Source organism: Eschrichtius robustus, chromosome 7 (genome assembly GCF_028021215.1).
Source record: "Eschrichtius robustus isolate mEscRob2 chromosome 7, mEscRob2.pri, whole genome shotgun sequence".
Classification (NCBI taxonomy): domain Eukaryota; kingdom Metazoa; phylum Chordata; class Mammalia; order Artiodactyla; family Eschrichtiidae; genus Eschrichtius; species Eschrichtius robustus.
In genome coordinates, this window is record NC_090830.1 from 9,420,094 (window position 1) to 9,435,871 (window position 15,778).

Consider the following 15,778-nt stretch of genomic DNA (forward strand, 5'->3'; position numbering starts at 1 on the left):
CCAATGCAGGGGACACGGGTTCGAGCCCTGGTCTGGGAGGATCCCACATGCCATGGAGCAACTGGGTCCGTGAGCCACAATTACTGAGCCTGCGCGTCTGGAGCCCGTGCTCCGCAACAAGAGAGGCCGCGATGGTGAGAGGCCCGCGCACCGCGATGAAGAGTGGTCCCCACTTGCCGCAGCTGGAGAGAGCCCTCGCACAGAAACGAAGACTCAACACAGTCATAAATAAATAAATAAATAAATAAAAGAACGTGAATTTCTTTAAAAAAAAAAAAAAGAAAGGGCTGACGTGTTGACTGTTCTTAGTTCTCTGCCCTTTGGAGCAGAACAGTGAGGTACATTAGAAAGAAGGGTCTGAAGACTCCGCAGGGACTGCTGTCTGGGTGACCGGCTGTTTACCTTGCCTGCCCTGCTTGGCCGGGTTTGGGAGGGACAGAGCTGGGAGGCGCCAGTGAGCTGTGTGTGGTGACGTGCGGAGGACGAAGCCTTCATTCAAGTCGCTCTCTAGGACGGTGGTTTTTAAGGGGCCCACCACGGACCCCCAGCCATGGCACCCCAACCCCTTTCGTATTTGATACATTTGAATGTGGGATTCTACAGTTTTAGGACAGACACCTGCAGCTTTTAGAGTTAAATGTTGAAGGCAAGGGATGACCCCCCCTTTAGTCTGTTGTGGGCCATCAAAGTAAATGTCTCTGCAGCTTCGGAAATGGGGCATGGAGCCAGTTTAGACTCCTTTTGCAGTATCTTTGTCTTCTGTTTGTTTGTCTGAGTTACCTTGTTTTTTGGTTGGTTTTGTCTTACATACTCTATTCTCAGGGCTGTTTGGGTACTTTCTTGGTAAATATACTCCTATCTTTCACTGGTTTAGAAGAGGAAAAACTGGGTATAACAAATTATATATACACATGCATATGTATAATAATATACATATCGTATATTATGTGTATAACAGAGTAACAAATTTCTCTCTAAAAATTGTATCCATTTACCCTGCTCATTATGTCTGTATCTAAATACCAAAGAATCAGGTCGAAGATGAGTGAGGTTTTGTTGCTCTTTTTCAGAAACCCTTCCCACATCAGTATCTTACAAGAGCGACTCACAAGAAGAAATGCTACAGGTTTTTAACATAGACGCTCACACCAGCAAGCAACTGCGGCATTTTAAATTTTTGTCAGTGTCCTTCATGTCTCAGCTTCTGGCTTCCAATAATTTTATCAGAAAGGTGAGATGTTCTTTAAATGTGTTTGCTTTTTCTGAAGGAACTGTGTTTTAGGCTAGGAAAAACAGCTTGGCAAGTCTCTCATGAAAACGTGAGGCATGCCTGTAATAGAAACAGACAGTGCTGTTCACCTCAACATGAACACCTGTTGGGCACGATCTACTAAGATTGTATATACATAAACCCTGTGGCTCAGCAGTTCTGTTCTCAAGTGGTATATACCTGCAGAAGTGTGTGAACATGTGCACCAAAAGACATCGACAAGAATCTTCGTGGTAGCATTGTTCATGGTGCCCAGAACTGGCCACAACCCAAGTGTCCATCATCAGTGGAGTGGACAGAGCGTCTCATCATAGCTGGATGTGGGTGAACCTCAGGGACACATGGCCATCTGGTGACTCTCATCAGCATAATATCAAAGGAGAGAAGGCAGACACAAAGAAATGCATCCTGTGATTCCGGTTGTATGAAGTTCAGAAACAGGCAAAACACACCTGTGGTTTTAGAAGTAACGACAGTGTCTATCTTTGGGAAGGAGGAAAGGGCAGGGTCAAGTAGGGGAGGGATTCTGAGGTGCTGATAACATGCTGTTTCTTTACCCAAATATGGTGAGCTCTACACACATGATTTGTGCACCTTTCTGTTTGTGTGCTAAACTTTAAACTAGAGAGAAAGAAGGAAATACAGAAACAAAATGAAGAAATAAAGAAACAAAGGAGGATCCAGGGTCATGACCAGGAACATAAGAATGGCTGAGCATTCAAGTATCTGTATTCTGTTTCTGTTATAACGCATGAACAGATCCAGGGGGAAACCTATGATCATTGAAATATTTAGAGAAAGAATTTAGTGAATCCAGTGCTTATTCGTGATTTCAGAAAAATAATCCTCACCATTGTGAGATGGACAGAACTCCTCAGCCTGATAAAGACATCCGTCAGAAGCCTGTGGTTTACAGCACACTTCATGATGAGACATTAACATGTGCCTGTTAAAGTCTGGAACAAAGGTGCCCTCTGTCAGTATTCCTACTCAGCAAAAGAAATGAAGTGTAAGAATCAGAAAAAAAGAGAATTGATGAGCTTGTAGAACTGGTAGTTGGCTCAGCAAGCTCACTTGAGAGTGATCAGTGTAGACACTGCTCTGTGTCAAGCAGGCTTGCTGAGGATGGTGGTGCTTCCCAAGCACGTGGGTGGGTCAGTGTGACTGGACACCAGGCGGACACACCCACGTGATGTAAGACACGTGCTCCATGGCTGGTAGCACCACGTGGCAGTGGGGAGAGAAAAATGTCCAAGAACTAGAGCTGGCACGGTTTGTTTTCCAAGTGGGGGGAAGAAAGACTGATCTCATATATAAACAAAAGACAGTTTTAGGTGGCTTAAAAACTTCAGTGTGAAAAGAAGTACTTAGCACTTTGAGAAGAAAACCAAGGGAAAAACATCGTTGTAACTGGAGGGTGGAAAAGAATTTCTTAAGAACTTCAACCAAAAGCCACCATAAACAAAATGAAAAGAAAGCCACAGACTAAAAGAAGGGTATTGCTGTTTATAAATCAAGAAGCATCCGTTTCCGTTAGAACAACTGGCAAAGAATAGGAATTCACTGAAGAGGAATCACAAAGGGCCAATGTGACGAAACAACCTCCCTAGTAAGAAGGAAAATTCAGATTGTAGAGGATACCACCATGATGTTATCAAACTGGCAGGAAGTTTAAAGTTAATACAAGAAGTGGCAAGGCTGGGGGGACATGGTCATTCGTGTATAGTGATGGGTAGCAGGAGTCGGTACAGCCACTTCAGAAAGTGCGGGGCAGTGTCCATTCAAAGTGAAGATGCTCACGCCTGCCATCTAGCAGTTCCCTTTCTCTACAAAAACTTGCCTGGATGCTCAAGGAGAAAGGTTCTTTTTTAGCACTGTTACTAAAGGGGGAAGAAAAGGGCCATAAAACTAAGTATCTACCAAGAGAGGTGAGTGAATAAATAAGTCGTGGTACGTGGAGAGGAATACTGTGTGCAGTTAAAACGAATGAACTAGAACAACGTAAGTCACCACAGATCTCAAAAATCTAATATAATCAAGAAAGCGTGTTGCCAGCTGATACGTACTCTGATGACATTCAGCCGCAGATTCAAGTTTGTGGGGCTTGGGGTGGAAGGAGATTGGGATTAGGGAACGATACAGAGGGGACTACAGCTGTATCCTTAAGTTTAACATCTTAAAATTAGATATGGGCTAACAAAAGATTAGCATTTCAGAAAACTAATAGGTGTTAATCGCTTGCTGTATTTTTCTGAATCTTTGTAGTACTTTACAGATAGTATGAATATCTATAGAATGTAATGAAAATAAGTGAAAAGACTAATTAAATTAAGGGAAATGGAGTTATCACAGTATGACAGGGGTGATCTGGACCTGATTAAATTGTAATGTCAGAAAACACTGGGGGGGAGAGTTGGTCGGTCTCCGATGTTTCATTGCACTTCAAATGATTTTTCATCATCGGCTGTCATACTGTTCTAATGACGCCTTCTTTAAAAATTAGGTAGTTGAAAGTGGCGGTCCTAAGGTGTTGACAGGCCTTGAACAGAGGTATGTTACCTTTTTTAAAATTTGTATTTGGAAATAATTTCAAACTTTTAATCAAAAAGCTGGAAGAAGAGTACGCAAGACTCTCTCATGCGTCTCCTGTGTTTCAGGTTGCTAGAAATGGTTCTTGGCTACATTAATGCTGTAGCACAGTCCATGGAGAGAAACGCAGACAAGCTCACTGGGAAGTTTTGGCGAGCGCTCCTCAGTAAAGCTTATGACATGCTGGACAAGGTGGGTGTTTATTTCTCCCTGTCTTCTGTGTTTTGTTGCTGTTCTATGTCATCGTAAAGTTATTTAACAGAAAGTTTTACTTTAAGAGTAAACTTAGCAATAGCTTAAGAGAAAGCAGCCCAGATTTTTCTTGGAAAAGAATCTCTTGATGACTGGAGATCATTTTATCAGGAAAACAGTTGTTTCCCTACCAATTGTGAGAACATGTGCCTCAATAAATATGATGCTTTAAATATTGATTCATGTCCTGCTATATAATGTTCGCTTTATTCAAGTGGAATAAAAGATAGCTATTCAGTGGAGCTTGTAGTTCACCAGTAAAATCAGTGGCCAAGACCGCTGTTGCAGATCCAGCTGAGGCGCTTAGCTGCGTGGCGCTGAGCAGTTCACAGTGTGAGCATCCTTTTGTCGTTGTTGTTGTTTGTTTGATCAATGTGGTTAGTAATGCCTCCCTAAAGGGTTAGTGTAACAACTAGATAGTGAGAGAAAAATGTCTCACACCTAGAAGGTGTGCAGCGAATGGAAGTCTGTCTTAAATGAGTCATCTTCCCTTTTGTATTTTTTATTTTCCTTTTTTGTTAAATGTAAAACTGCTGTGTAGGTCAATGGCTTGCTGCCCACAGAAACCTTCATCCCTGTGATCAGAGGGCTGCTGGAGAACCCACTGCCGTCTGTTCGCCGGAAAGCTTTGGATCTTTTGAACAACAAACTACAGCAGAAAACCTCCTGGAAGAAGAAAATTGTAAGTGAAGACTGCGCTACAGACCCATTTCCCATTCTTTGCTTTATCAGAGCTGCATTTAACTCCTTGAAGTTTCTCCAGCGGTACAATTTAAATAGGTATATTATTATCCAAATACAATGCTGTGATGCGTGTGTGTTTAAAACGTGATGCTAATTCTGATAGGAGCACGTATATACGTGTTATAAGAGCTCTTAGAGTGGAATTGCAGCCTAGTAGTATTCTTGCTTAATATGGACCATATGTTGCCTTAACTTTAGCACGATTCTAATCCTCTTTCACTCCACGTGGGTAGGGTGCTTTATATAAATACAGAATTGGTCGCAAGCACATGCGTCCATTTATTGGTAAATAAAGCAGATGGAGAAAAGGTCGCTTGTGTTTAATCGTGTGGCGTAGGACGTCTTGGTCTGATCTCCATTTAGGCAGTCTCAAGCAGTAAACATGGAGAAAAGGACTAGCATTTTGTTTGTAGCTTTAATTATTTGGGAAGTTTGGCTCTTTTTCAGGTTTCCCATTTCCTGGAACTGGTCCCAGTCCTTGTGGCCATGGTGAAGCATAAAAGAAAGACATTAGAAGAACAACCAATAAACAGACAGACAGCTTTATACACCTTGAAGCTTTTATGCAAGAATTTTGGTGCAGAAAATCCAGAGCCTTTTGTCCCTGTGCTGAACACTGCCGTGAGGCTGATTGCTCTGGGAACAAAGGAGGAGAAGAACGTCCTGGGGGGTGCCCTGCTGTGTGTGGCCGAGGTGGTCTCCACGCTGGAAGCCTTGGCCATCCCTCAGCTCCCCAGGTATGTCGAGGGGACCTGACACAAGACCACCGCACGAGGTTTCTGGTATCAGCTGGAAAATAAAACCTTAGTGACTTTTTCCCGACTGTCAGTAGAAGTTTCATAAAATTAGATTTGTTAGAGAAGTGACCTTTTCTTCAAACTGGAAAATAATAACATTCTCGTTTACCTGATGTGTATTGTCCCCCAGTTTTTGCTCCCCTTTGACCAGCGTTCCTAGGAAGCAGTAGGTGACAACACTGCTTCGTAGAGGGGCCCAGCCGGTTGGGCCACAGTTGCCAGGTGCTGGCCGCGCCAGAAGTGGCCGCTCCTGGCTCTCTCGTTGGCTCTGGTGTTTGCCAGCGTGCAGCCTCGCCAGCTTGCCAGGGTTACGCAGCCTGTCAGAGCTTTGCCGTCTACAAACCGAGGCAGCACCAACCTCACAGGATGCCCGTGCGGCAGTGCGTGTGGGGCTTTTTTGCCCGACACACAGCAAGTGTTAAACTGAAAGGTGGTGTTATTATTTAAGGTGATGCTGGGTCAGTACTGCGGGCACTGGGAGAGCTCTTGCTCTCGGTCACATAAACCGTGTAGACGTTTTGTGGGACGTCAGAGATGTAACGGGCATGGTTATTTGGATTTTTTCAGAGTGACTTCTGCTCCGTTCTCCGTTCTCTACTTCTGCTTAAAGTTCCTCTGAAGCTTGTGCCCTTTCTTTCCAGCCTGATGCCACCCTTGCTGACAGCCATAAGGAGCACCTGCGACCTGGTCTCGGGCGAGGTCTACCTGCTCAGCGCCCTGGCGGCCCTGCAGAAGGTGGTTGAGACCTTGCCGCACTTCATCAGCCCCTACCTGGAAGGTGTCTTGTTGCAGGTGAGCTGGTGACCACAGGGGGGGAAAGGGAAAGCTTACAGATCTGATCATTTTATTCGTGCTTGACGTTTTTTGTTTGGCAGGAAGATTCTTATTTCTGAAAAGAGGTGCTTGTTTTTAGTGAATGTGTCCCTTTGTCACTGCCATCATCCCTCCTGTTCAGTCTTGACGTTGGTATGGGTGTCACTTCGTCATGAGGCTCTTCTCTTTTTTGACTTTGCAGGATGCATTTTATTGCTTTTCCCCCCATGAGCTCCTTGGCCTTGGTCTGGTAGAGCTTCTTGTAGAAACAGGCATGCCCACTTAGTTCCTCACGTGAAGGTTTCTTAACCCTAAGGCGTCTGTCAGAGCGGAATGCCTGTGTTGCAGTCCAGACGGCGGGCTAGTGGCGTTTCCAACGGAATGCAAATGCCCGAGAGTGGCCTCCCGCCCCACCCTATGCTGTTGCATTGATCACTGGCCATTTATGAGGTTGGGAGCCTTAAGTGCCGTGACGCAGATGACTTAACCGATTCACATACTCTCCAGCCAGGCCTTGAAGGCAGACTTCTTATAGAAAGGGACCTCTGCATCTGAGGAGGTTTCTAGATTCTTTAGCAAAGGAGAACGTGACTCTCTCTCCTCATGGTCCCCGGATTCCTGTTCTCTAAGATCGTCGTTCTGAGTGCTCTGTGTCCTGCCTTCCACCATCTGCCTGCATCCCTGACTCCCTCTTGGAAAGAGGCATCGGTCCATTTTTATCTATTTAATACTACAAATAAATATTTATTTTTATTTCTTTTATTTTAACATTCGGGGTTGGCATTGAAAGGAATGCTGCGTTGATGGTAAGTGCGCTGAGCTTTCCCAGGCACCAGCGTTTGGACGGGCTTTTCCGTCCTTACCAGGACTTCCTGTAGGTGTGCAGACAGGTGCTCCCGGCGAGGACCCGCGGTGGCCTTGATCGTTGTTGTTACATCCCTACAGGTGATTCACTTGGAGAAAATCACTAGTGAAATCGGTCCTGCCTCCCAGGCTAATGTCCATCTCACGTCCCTTAAAAAGACCCTGGCTACCACGCTGTCACCCCGAGTCTTACTGCCAGCCATCAACAAGACATACAAGCAGATTGAGAAGAACTGGAAGGTTAGACTGTACTGGGTATTAGACTTTGGAGGAGGGAGATGTGGTACTGAAATGTTTAGATTTTCACTTAAAGAAGAATATGGTGGTTTAGTTCCATTATAAATGCATTAATGAACTAGAGGAATATTAACAACTGGCGTGTCTCTTGACTGTGTTTTCAGAATCTCATGGGCCCATTTATGAGCATCTTGCGCGAGCACATTGGGGTGATGAGGAAGGAGGAGGTCGCCTCCGACCAGCCCCAGCTCACCACGTTCTTCCTGGAGGCCCTGGACTTCCGTGCCCAGCACTCTGAGGTAGGCGTGTTTCTCCCCCCACCCCCCATCCTAAACTTCTCACCTAACTCAGACCTGTTGTACTTGCCAAAGTTAGAGCTAGATGTCACTACTCTGGCTAATAAATCAGCTCTTCTGGTTTCAGAATGATCTGGAGGAAATTGGAAAAACGGAAAATTACATCATTGACTGTCTCATGGCCATGGTTGTAAAACTTTCTGAGGTCACATTCAGGCCCCTGTTCTTCAAGGTGAGCTCTTTTCCTCTACTTCTCCTTTTACTCACGTATCAGTTACAAGATCTGAAGAAGAAATTAATGCTACTTTGTCTTTTTAGCTGTTTGATTGGGCTAAAACAGAGGACGCCCCAAAGGACAGACTGTTGACATTTTACAACTTGGCAGATTGCATTGCTGAAAAACTGAAAGGGCTTTTTACCCTGTTTGCTGGCCACTTAGTGAAGCCTTTCGCTGACACCTTGAACCAGGTGAACATCTCCAAAACGGGTAGGTAGCTGACTCCAGGTCAGTTGGCACACTTGCTCTGTGAACCTTACGTGAGATAACAGTAAGTATAAGGAAGGTGAATTCTTTATAGTCAGTTGTCAGACACTGAAGTGTTTTAGCATGTTATTAATTAACTGACTCACTTGCGAGGAAGAATAAATGGGCAGTCCTGTGTTATTGGAAGTAACTCTAAAACATTAAGATTGGTTTATTCTTTAATGCTAATAAGCAGTCCAATTGCCAAACTAAGCAATCTTAATAACCAAGAATCTTAACTCTGAAAGAACAAATCACCCCCCCGAGAGACCGTCTGTTTAATTTGTGCTCTGCCTTCGTCCTGACTGTGATTTCTGGATCATTTTAGAAATAACCTTCTGGTTATAGTTCTGTTAATAGCGATTTGAAGTTAAACATTGGAGATTAAGTTGTGAAATTCAGCTTCTTTGTTGTTTTTGTTTCCATTTTTTCTCTCCCCTATCTACAGATGAAGCGTTTTTTGACTCTGAAAATGACCCTGAAAAGTGCTGCTTGCTACTGCAGTTTATTCTGAACTGTTTATATAAAATCTTCCTCTTTGACACCCAGCATTTTCTGAGTAAAGAGAGAGCAGAAGCCTTGATGATGCCCCTGGTGGACCAGGTAACCAGTGGAATCATCTTCTGCTAAAAGACAAGGAAGCCATCAGTGTTACATGCCTGCAGGGTTTATATCGACTAGAACCACAGTTTGCTGGTGTTTTTTTCCTTTTCATGAAGTTTTTATTTCAAACTTGATTTCTCATTTTTCACGGATGTATTAATAACTTATCTTTGTAGTGGCATTTACCGAGTTTTACTTTAAATTTTTTCAAATAAGAGGTATGATGTAAGGTGTATTAGTTTTTAATTCTTAAAAACGGGGTTCATTGAGAATGTGTCAGGATCTGGCTGCCCTCCTCTCAGAGGTTCTGCAGGGGGAAAGGGATATTGCTAAGGGCGGTGATTCCATTTGAGTTCTTAGAAGGTAGTTAAATTTGTGCTCTCTCTCTCTCTCGAGCAAACAGTACCTGGTTTTTGAGAATAAACAGCACCTTGGGTTTTGAGCCTGCTGATATCAGGAAGGGTAGTAAAGTACTATATACATTGAGTATTTTCTCAAACAGCAATGAGACCCGTTGCTCAGTCCTTGTCTCACTGTTAACAGCTGGAAAACAGGCTTGGAGGAGAAGAGAAGTTCCAGGAACGGGTGACAAAGCACCTGATCCCATGCCTTGCACAGTTCTCGGTGGCCATGGCAGACGACTCGCTTTGGAAACCACTCAACTACCAGATCCTGCTGAAGATGAGGGACTCCTCACCCAAGGTTAGGAGCCGCAGTGCCAGCGGGGACGCTGTGCGCTCTCCCTGGGGCCTCACCGGTCTGCACTGCTGCATGTCTTCTAGCACCAGGGTCCAGCTGTGTCAGCCCGAAGGTTGAGCTGAGAAACCTGGTTTTCACTTACAGGCCATTTATAAATAATGGCAGTCCTCCCCCAGCCCCATGGTGTGCTAGACATGAGCACTAAAATACTTTACACTTTTAAATATTGAAAAGACTTGAATTCCTCATGTTTCTTACGCACCATTTAAATGTCAGTGTGCTCCCAGAGACAGCATGCTTTGTCTACAGAACATTCCTTTGAGTTAGAGCAGAGTATTGTCCCTGTTGTGTATCAATCTCAGGCTTAGGACTTGGTGGAGTAACGCACGGTAAGGGCTAGCGGTTGATGCCCATTAATGTGGGGGTGGGGGGATGAGCGGAAGTTTGGAAGTTTTCAAACTGTTCTAGCAATGAATTGCCATTCCTCAAGCTAATTATCACACTAGAACCTCAGTGGATGAAACAGACTGAAGCAGAATTTTGTTAATAAATTTATTAGTTGAAATTCACAGCATTTCTTTATTAGGAAGTATGAAAACAATGAGGCTGTTTCGAAGAACCCCCAAATTTTATTTTATTCTTTTTTTTTTTTCAGATTAATGTTTTTATTACTTTAATTTTTCTAGTTCAGTTTCCTTTTTACACATGAAAGGATCGAAGTGCCCAAGGTTTTCTTTTTCTAGGTTGGCTTGAAAGATCCTGGAAGTAAAATGTAATTAACAAAATATATTTTTCTTCTTCTTACGCTAATTCTTCTTCACGGATGTATGGATGGGAACCCCCAAATTTTAAATTGTAGGATCTTACAAAGCTGCAGCATTAAATTTGTTGTTTTGTAATATGTTGTTTTGATTGTACAATATCAAGAAAATCCTGATTGAACACAGGCAGTAACAAACGTTTTTTCAACAACTCACTTTGCTCTATCCATATATTCTTTACCAGAATAACCCAAAACCAGAAAGAAGACTAACATAGCTTTTGTTTCAAAGTGAATCACTAACAAAACAAACAACTGGTTGCATTCCTTGTCATAGGCAAGTCATGTGAGCAACACTCCCATCTTTAAGTTCCAAAACTAGGACATTTATGACACAATGAGTGTGTTTTTTAGTCAGGCTGGGGTGAGGGTGCGGCCAGAGCCGGCGCCTGGCCCCTCACACAACCACATGGTGACCCCACTCAGGGTCCTGAGGGCGGGAGTCCTGCCTGCTGCAGTGGCCGGGGACGCGGTCCTGCCAGGTCAGCATCACCAGCGGCCAGGCCAGCCGGCAGCTCCAGTGCAGTCACATCTGATGACATACTTGAATTTGCAGGTGGCATTTTTTACTGGTTTGTTTTAAGAAAAATGTTATAAAAAGACATTCACATGAAAGGCTTGTAGTACTAGAACACAGATTGAAAAGCACTGATTTATAAGGTTGCGCATATTATAGGCGGATCCCGAATTGTTAAACAAACTGGTATTCCAAGATGAAAGTTGGCCAGAAAGTGAAATAAACTCACACGAGGTAACAGTTTAAAATTCGGAGCTCATCTCAAGTTAGATCATAAAGTAATACAAGAATACTAGGTTTTTTTGTTTTTTTTAAATTATTCTTCACCTTTTTTTATCCCTTTCAGGTTCGATTTGCTGCTCTGATTACGGTGCTGGCACTGGCTGAAAAACTAAGAGAGAATTATATCGTCTTGTTACCAGAATCCATTCCTTTCTTAGCTGAATTGATGGAAGGTAATTCCCAAACTATTAAGAAATAATTAGAGTGAACTTCTGTGGGAACGTGCCCGATGAGAATGCACATTTGGATAGCCTGTGCCGAGCTCGTGTCTCCAGCGCTCCGTGCAGAGGCTGAGCGCCTGGTTTGAGTGGGGTGCAGGGGCCGCCTCGCTGTCGTTTGAGATTTGTTTATAGCCTAATCGCGCTATCTTTTGTGTTTTTTGCTGACAGTGCGGTCTATGATAGTGTTTTTCTTTAACCTCATGCATGTCTACAACTGAATATTTTGGTCCACAGATACAGGGTTATTATACCAAAACATCCAGTGCCACTAAGGCTGCAGTGGGGTGGCTGCGTGTTAACGACCAGCACTTACTCCGTGCTCTATGTGGATGATGCCGTTATCCCCCTTTTATAAAGGAGAAAACTAGAGGCTTTAAGAGATTAAGTAATCTAGCTGATAAAAATGTGTGACAGGTGGAACTGGGGCTTAAGTCCAGGTTTGGGCAGTTCTGGACGAACGGCAGGACGAGCAGTGTGCCACCACGCAGCCCAAGAAATAACAGCGCAGCTTATTAGCGGGGTGATGGAGGCGAGCGGACAGATGCCTTCACGTTAGCGATTCACTGCTGATCCAAAACCAGGTGCCTGCACCTTTGTTTCCTCCCTCCCGGAGAGGGGCTGTGTGAACTACTAAAAAGAGTGGCTTCGCTAGGCATCTGGAATTCTCATCTGTGCACCACTCTCTTGGGGTCTGTCTTATTCTGCTTCCCAAGTCCTAGACCGAAAGAAGGGAAGGAAGGAGGAAGGAGGAAGGAGGAAGGCAGAGGAGGGGTTCCCAGGACGGCTTCTGCCTCCACGTAGTACTGCGCTTCATTCCTCTCTTCTGGCCGACGGCCAGCGGATGCGAGACGTGAAGAACCAGGCTCTGAGAACTGAGGCAGGAAGACGGACTCATTTTCATTGTGTTTTTAGATGAGTGTGAAGAGGTGGAGCGCCAGTGCCAGAAGACTGTCCAGCAGCTGGAAACCGTCCTGGGAGAGCCGCTCCAGAGCTACTTCTAACACCCGGGCTTCTGGTTATTTCATGCTCTGTTCAGAGGTCAGACTTATTTTTCATATTTTTATTTTGGGTGTTTAGGACCATATTACTTTTGGTGCCGTAACACCTACTTGGACTTCTTTACAAAATTCCCACCTGGTTTGTGCTACCACATAACCCTCTCCTGCCAGTTGTACAGAATATACAAAAAGAGTAAACGATACGTGGTATTTTTATACAGACTGCTGTTTAATTAAGACCATCGATTATGGTCTTTTCTGAGTGATGTTATTACCATTACATACATGATTAATTTTAGCACCCAAAGCTAACCCCCATTTAGACGGTAAAGCCTTGACTTTCCTGGTAAAGGACTATCTTTTGTACGTGGTATCCGTGTCAGAGATTTCACTCAAAGCAAGCAGCTCTTTACTTCAAGAAAATGAGAGTTAGTTATTCAGCACCCGGCAAGAATGCTTTGAACTGTAAAGCCATTTGGACTTGTACTTTTCATTTTGGGTAGATGACACGTCAGTCTTAATCTTTGCGCGTGCTCGTGGAGGGGAGTCGTTCTGGAATGCATTTTCTACTCTCGACTATGATCGTCTCTCCTTTATCCTTCAGTCTGTTGCGGGGCAGGGGGTGGAGGCAGTAGGCTGTTTATAAGACAGCCACACCTGACTGCTCCCACAAATAACGAGGGCCCGGAAACACCAGGTGGTAAGAAGGAGCCCCTTCAGGGTTAGAAATGCTCACATTTCTATTGGTGGTTAACCAAGGATTACTTTTATGAGGAGTAAGGTAAACAACAGATTTTTTTTCAAAGCTTTGAAGTTCTCTAATCTCTGTACTATGTCGTGGTGAAGCTGCAAAGTGAGGGCGCAAAGAAAAGTAAACAAATCTGCCTTTATTTTGTTTAAGGCATTTTATTTATTTATGCCTTTTTAAAATTTAAGGCATCTAAGCACTGTTCCATAGATGTTCAAATCAAGTCTGAAAGCCCTTGATCTAATTTAATACAGAAACTTAGTGTGGAATCGTGACAAGCAAAAGGCTGATTTGCAGTTTGGAGACAGCTTGCTAGGAATGCATATTTCTCTTTATGAAACATCTCAACATGATTCATTAATAAATGCTAATAGCGTCTTTTCAAAAACAATCTTAAGATTTTGTACTTATTCTATCAAAGAAATGGTCTGACTTCTTAGTGTCATCCACATAAAACGGAAATGAACTACGTTTAATAAGACTTACAGGAAGCAAGGCAAGTGGGCTTTTCTTTTTTCCTAAGTGGTCCACAGTTTCCACCACCATCTGCCAGGCCCTCTGATGTTCTTTTCTGGAGGGGGAAAAAAACCTTGGGGGATTCTAGACCCTTCTTGCCTTCTATAGCTTTCCCAACATCCTCTCCTCCACCAGTGTTTTTTGTTTGTTTGTTTGTTTGAGCTTGGCAAGACTGAGCATAATAAATTAATATGAAAAGGTGGAAAAGAATTAGGTGCTAGAAGTTTCTACACTGAGTACTTTTTAAAAGTAAGACTGGTAATAGTATTCTTTCCACTACAGGGATACAAATAATACCTAACCAAAAGCTGTTATGAAAATATTCCCAAATCCTGGCAGAATTCAGCCCAGCGATTTAATATAAAATGATCTGACTGATCTAGCTTTTTACCTCCCCACTCCCAAGGCTTTGAAATTCCCTGTGACAAGATCTGACGTGTAAGAATTCTACAAAGAACTTCTGCCAACTCGCTTCAAAGAATAACAGAAAAAATTACAGAAATGCAACAACAGTTTAACTTGCTGGTACAGGTTTGATTTTAATCACTGAAGGGAGAACAGCGTTTTGATCTCAGTCACTAACGATGATGGGGTCGTCTTAGAGGAGGAGAGGCCGTGCTGGTCTGCGTGCGGACAAGCAACAGACACACACCGCCTCTCTCTACTCCACTGGTCTCTGCTGGTCTATTTTACTTTCTGATAGGGCCTGTTCTGTAATCAACCATTAAGTCTAATGTCGGCATTGCTTTGTTACCCGCAAACATTTTACAAATTGAATCCATCTCTCGTCTACCTTAAACTTTCTATAGAGTATATGCAGAGGAGACCTCTGACTCACCCTGAATTCCAATATTCTAAAATAATACTGGTACAGAAGATCAGTGGCCTGGAGATAGATTGACATCAAGTTTATTTCAGCACCATTTGGTTTTGTTCATTTTGCTTTGTTTTTTGCCTCTATCTTGTGCTGTGTTCAGATCTCATAATGATATTTGGTAATGCTTACAGCTAGAAGAGCTAGATATTATGCTAAAGAAAATCGCCAGATGTAGGTCAACATCAATCCTCTCAATTACGGGATACGATCAAACACTGGGTGTGAAGGGCAGCACTGGAGGAAGAGTGGTGTCGCCTATAGAGATTAGTGTCCTTAGGTGATCTAATAGAATAATTCTTTCTTTGCAGTGCCTGGTGGGTTTATATAGTGCATGGAGGAGAAACAACGGCACAGTGGCAAAGCACGGAAGGCTCTGAGCTGAACAGAACAGGGAACGTACGTGCCCCACTGTGTCCTCCCAGCTCCCAGCACCGTGCCGGCAGGAGACGAGCGCTCCACGCAGGGTGGCTACTGTGTCACAGCAGGCTCTTAGTAAACACTTGCTGAGTGTGAAGCAGGTTTAAGAAAGAGGCGGCCAGGGTGCAGGAGAGCGAGCAGAAAGGCCTGTTGTAATAATGGCTATAAGCTGCTGTTGCCTCAAACGTCCTCATTTTTTGCTTGACAAAGCCTCACTGCGTGACATGGACTGAGGACACCCAGCAGGACTTCAGCTCACTTTAACAATATATATAAACCATATCATGAGAGTAAGATGCATTTTAACAAGGCCAGGGTTACACAGAAGTCATCTGTATTTCAGTTTTTGTAGCACACCTGTCAGCTACCAGCTCCTTACTTCCAGTAAGTGGATATCGCCATCGATTTCCAGCGTGTCGATATCACTCAGGTCTTTAAATCTGTGTCTGTACTCCAGGCTGTGTACACCATTTACTGCAACCTTGAATTCTCTAACATCACAATAAATTATCATCTGGAAGGAAAGTATACACAACATTAGTGGTGCCCCTGGGCTAAAGAGTTTGTTTCCCCGCACACGAACGAACAGCATGTCAAAAAGTAAACCATTTGGTTTCCTCTCCCAGCCTGCCGCCACCGACTCCCTGCTGCAGTTTCCAGGATCTGACTAACGTGTATCTGTAGTGGCACTTTCT

The 15,778-nt window shown here is 43.8% G+C and overlaps 2 protein-coding genes across 6 annotated transcripts in view; one reads left to right on the top strand and one right to left on the bottom strand.

The window, feature by feature from the left end:
- Nucleotides 1-15,778, top strand: part of HEATR1 (HEAT repeat containing 1) — a 55,818-nt gene that overhangs the window by 34,989 nt on the left and 5,051 nt on the right. Inside the window, exons 32-46 of one of the 2 annotated variants that reach the window (XM_068547551.1) lie at nt 1,071-1,231; nt 3,774-3,820; nt 3,928-4,051; nt 4,653-4,793; nt 5,303-5,592; nt 6,294-6,444; nt 7,411-7,569; nt 7,731-7,865; nt 7,990-8,094; nt 8,181-8,349; nt 8,834-8,988; nt 9,532-9,690; nt 11,371-11,479; nt 12,440-12,565; nt 14,975-15,608. In XM_068547551.1, the coding sequence (XP_068403652.1) occupies nt 1,071-1,231; nt 3,774-3,820; nt 3,928-4,051; nt 4,653-4,793; nt 5,303-5,592; nt 6,294-6,444; nt 7,411-7,569; nt 7,731-7,865; nt 7,990-8,094; nt 8,181-8,349; nt 8,834-8,988; nt 9,532-9,690; nt 11,371-11,479; nt 12,440-12,528 (1,994 nt within the window). In that variant the 3' untranslated portion in view covers nt 12,529-12,565; nt 14,975-15,608. Of the gene's footprint in view, nt 1-1,070; nt 1,232-3,773; nt 3,821-3,927; nt 4,052-4,652; nt 4,794-5,302; nt 5,593-6,293; nt 6,445-7,410; nt 7,570-7,730; nt 7,866-7,989; nt 8,095-8,180; nt 8,350-8,833; nt 8,989-9,531; nt 9,691-11,370; nt 11,480-12,439; nt 12,566-14,974; nt 15,609-15,778 lie in introns of those variants that run through there. The other variant, XM_068547552.1, reaches the window with a different exon arrangement.
- LGALS8 (galectin 8) overlaps nt 14,303-15,778 on the bottom strand; it is a 28,384-nt gene continuing 26,908 nt past the window's right edge. For all 4 annotated transcript variants that reach the window (XM_068547556.1, XM_068547554.1, XM_068547555.1 and 1 more), the window contains one exon: nt 14,303-15,597. In XM_068547556.1, the coding sequence (XP_068403657.1) occupies nt 15,448-15,597 (150 nt within the window). In that variant the 3' untranslated portion in view covers nt 14,303-15,447. The remainder of the gene's footprint in view (nt 15,598-15,778) is intronic.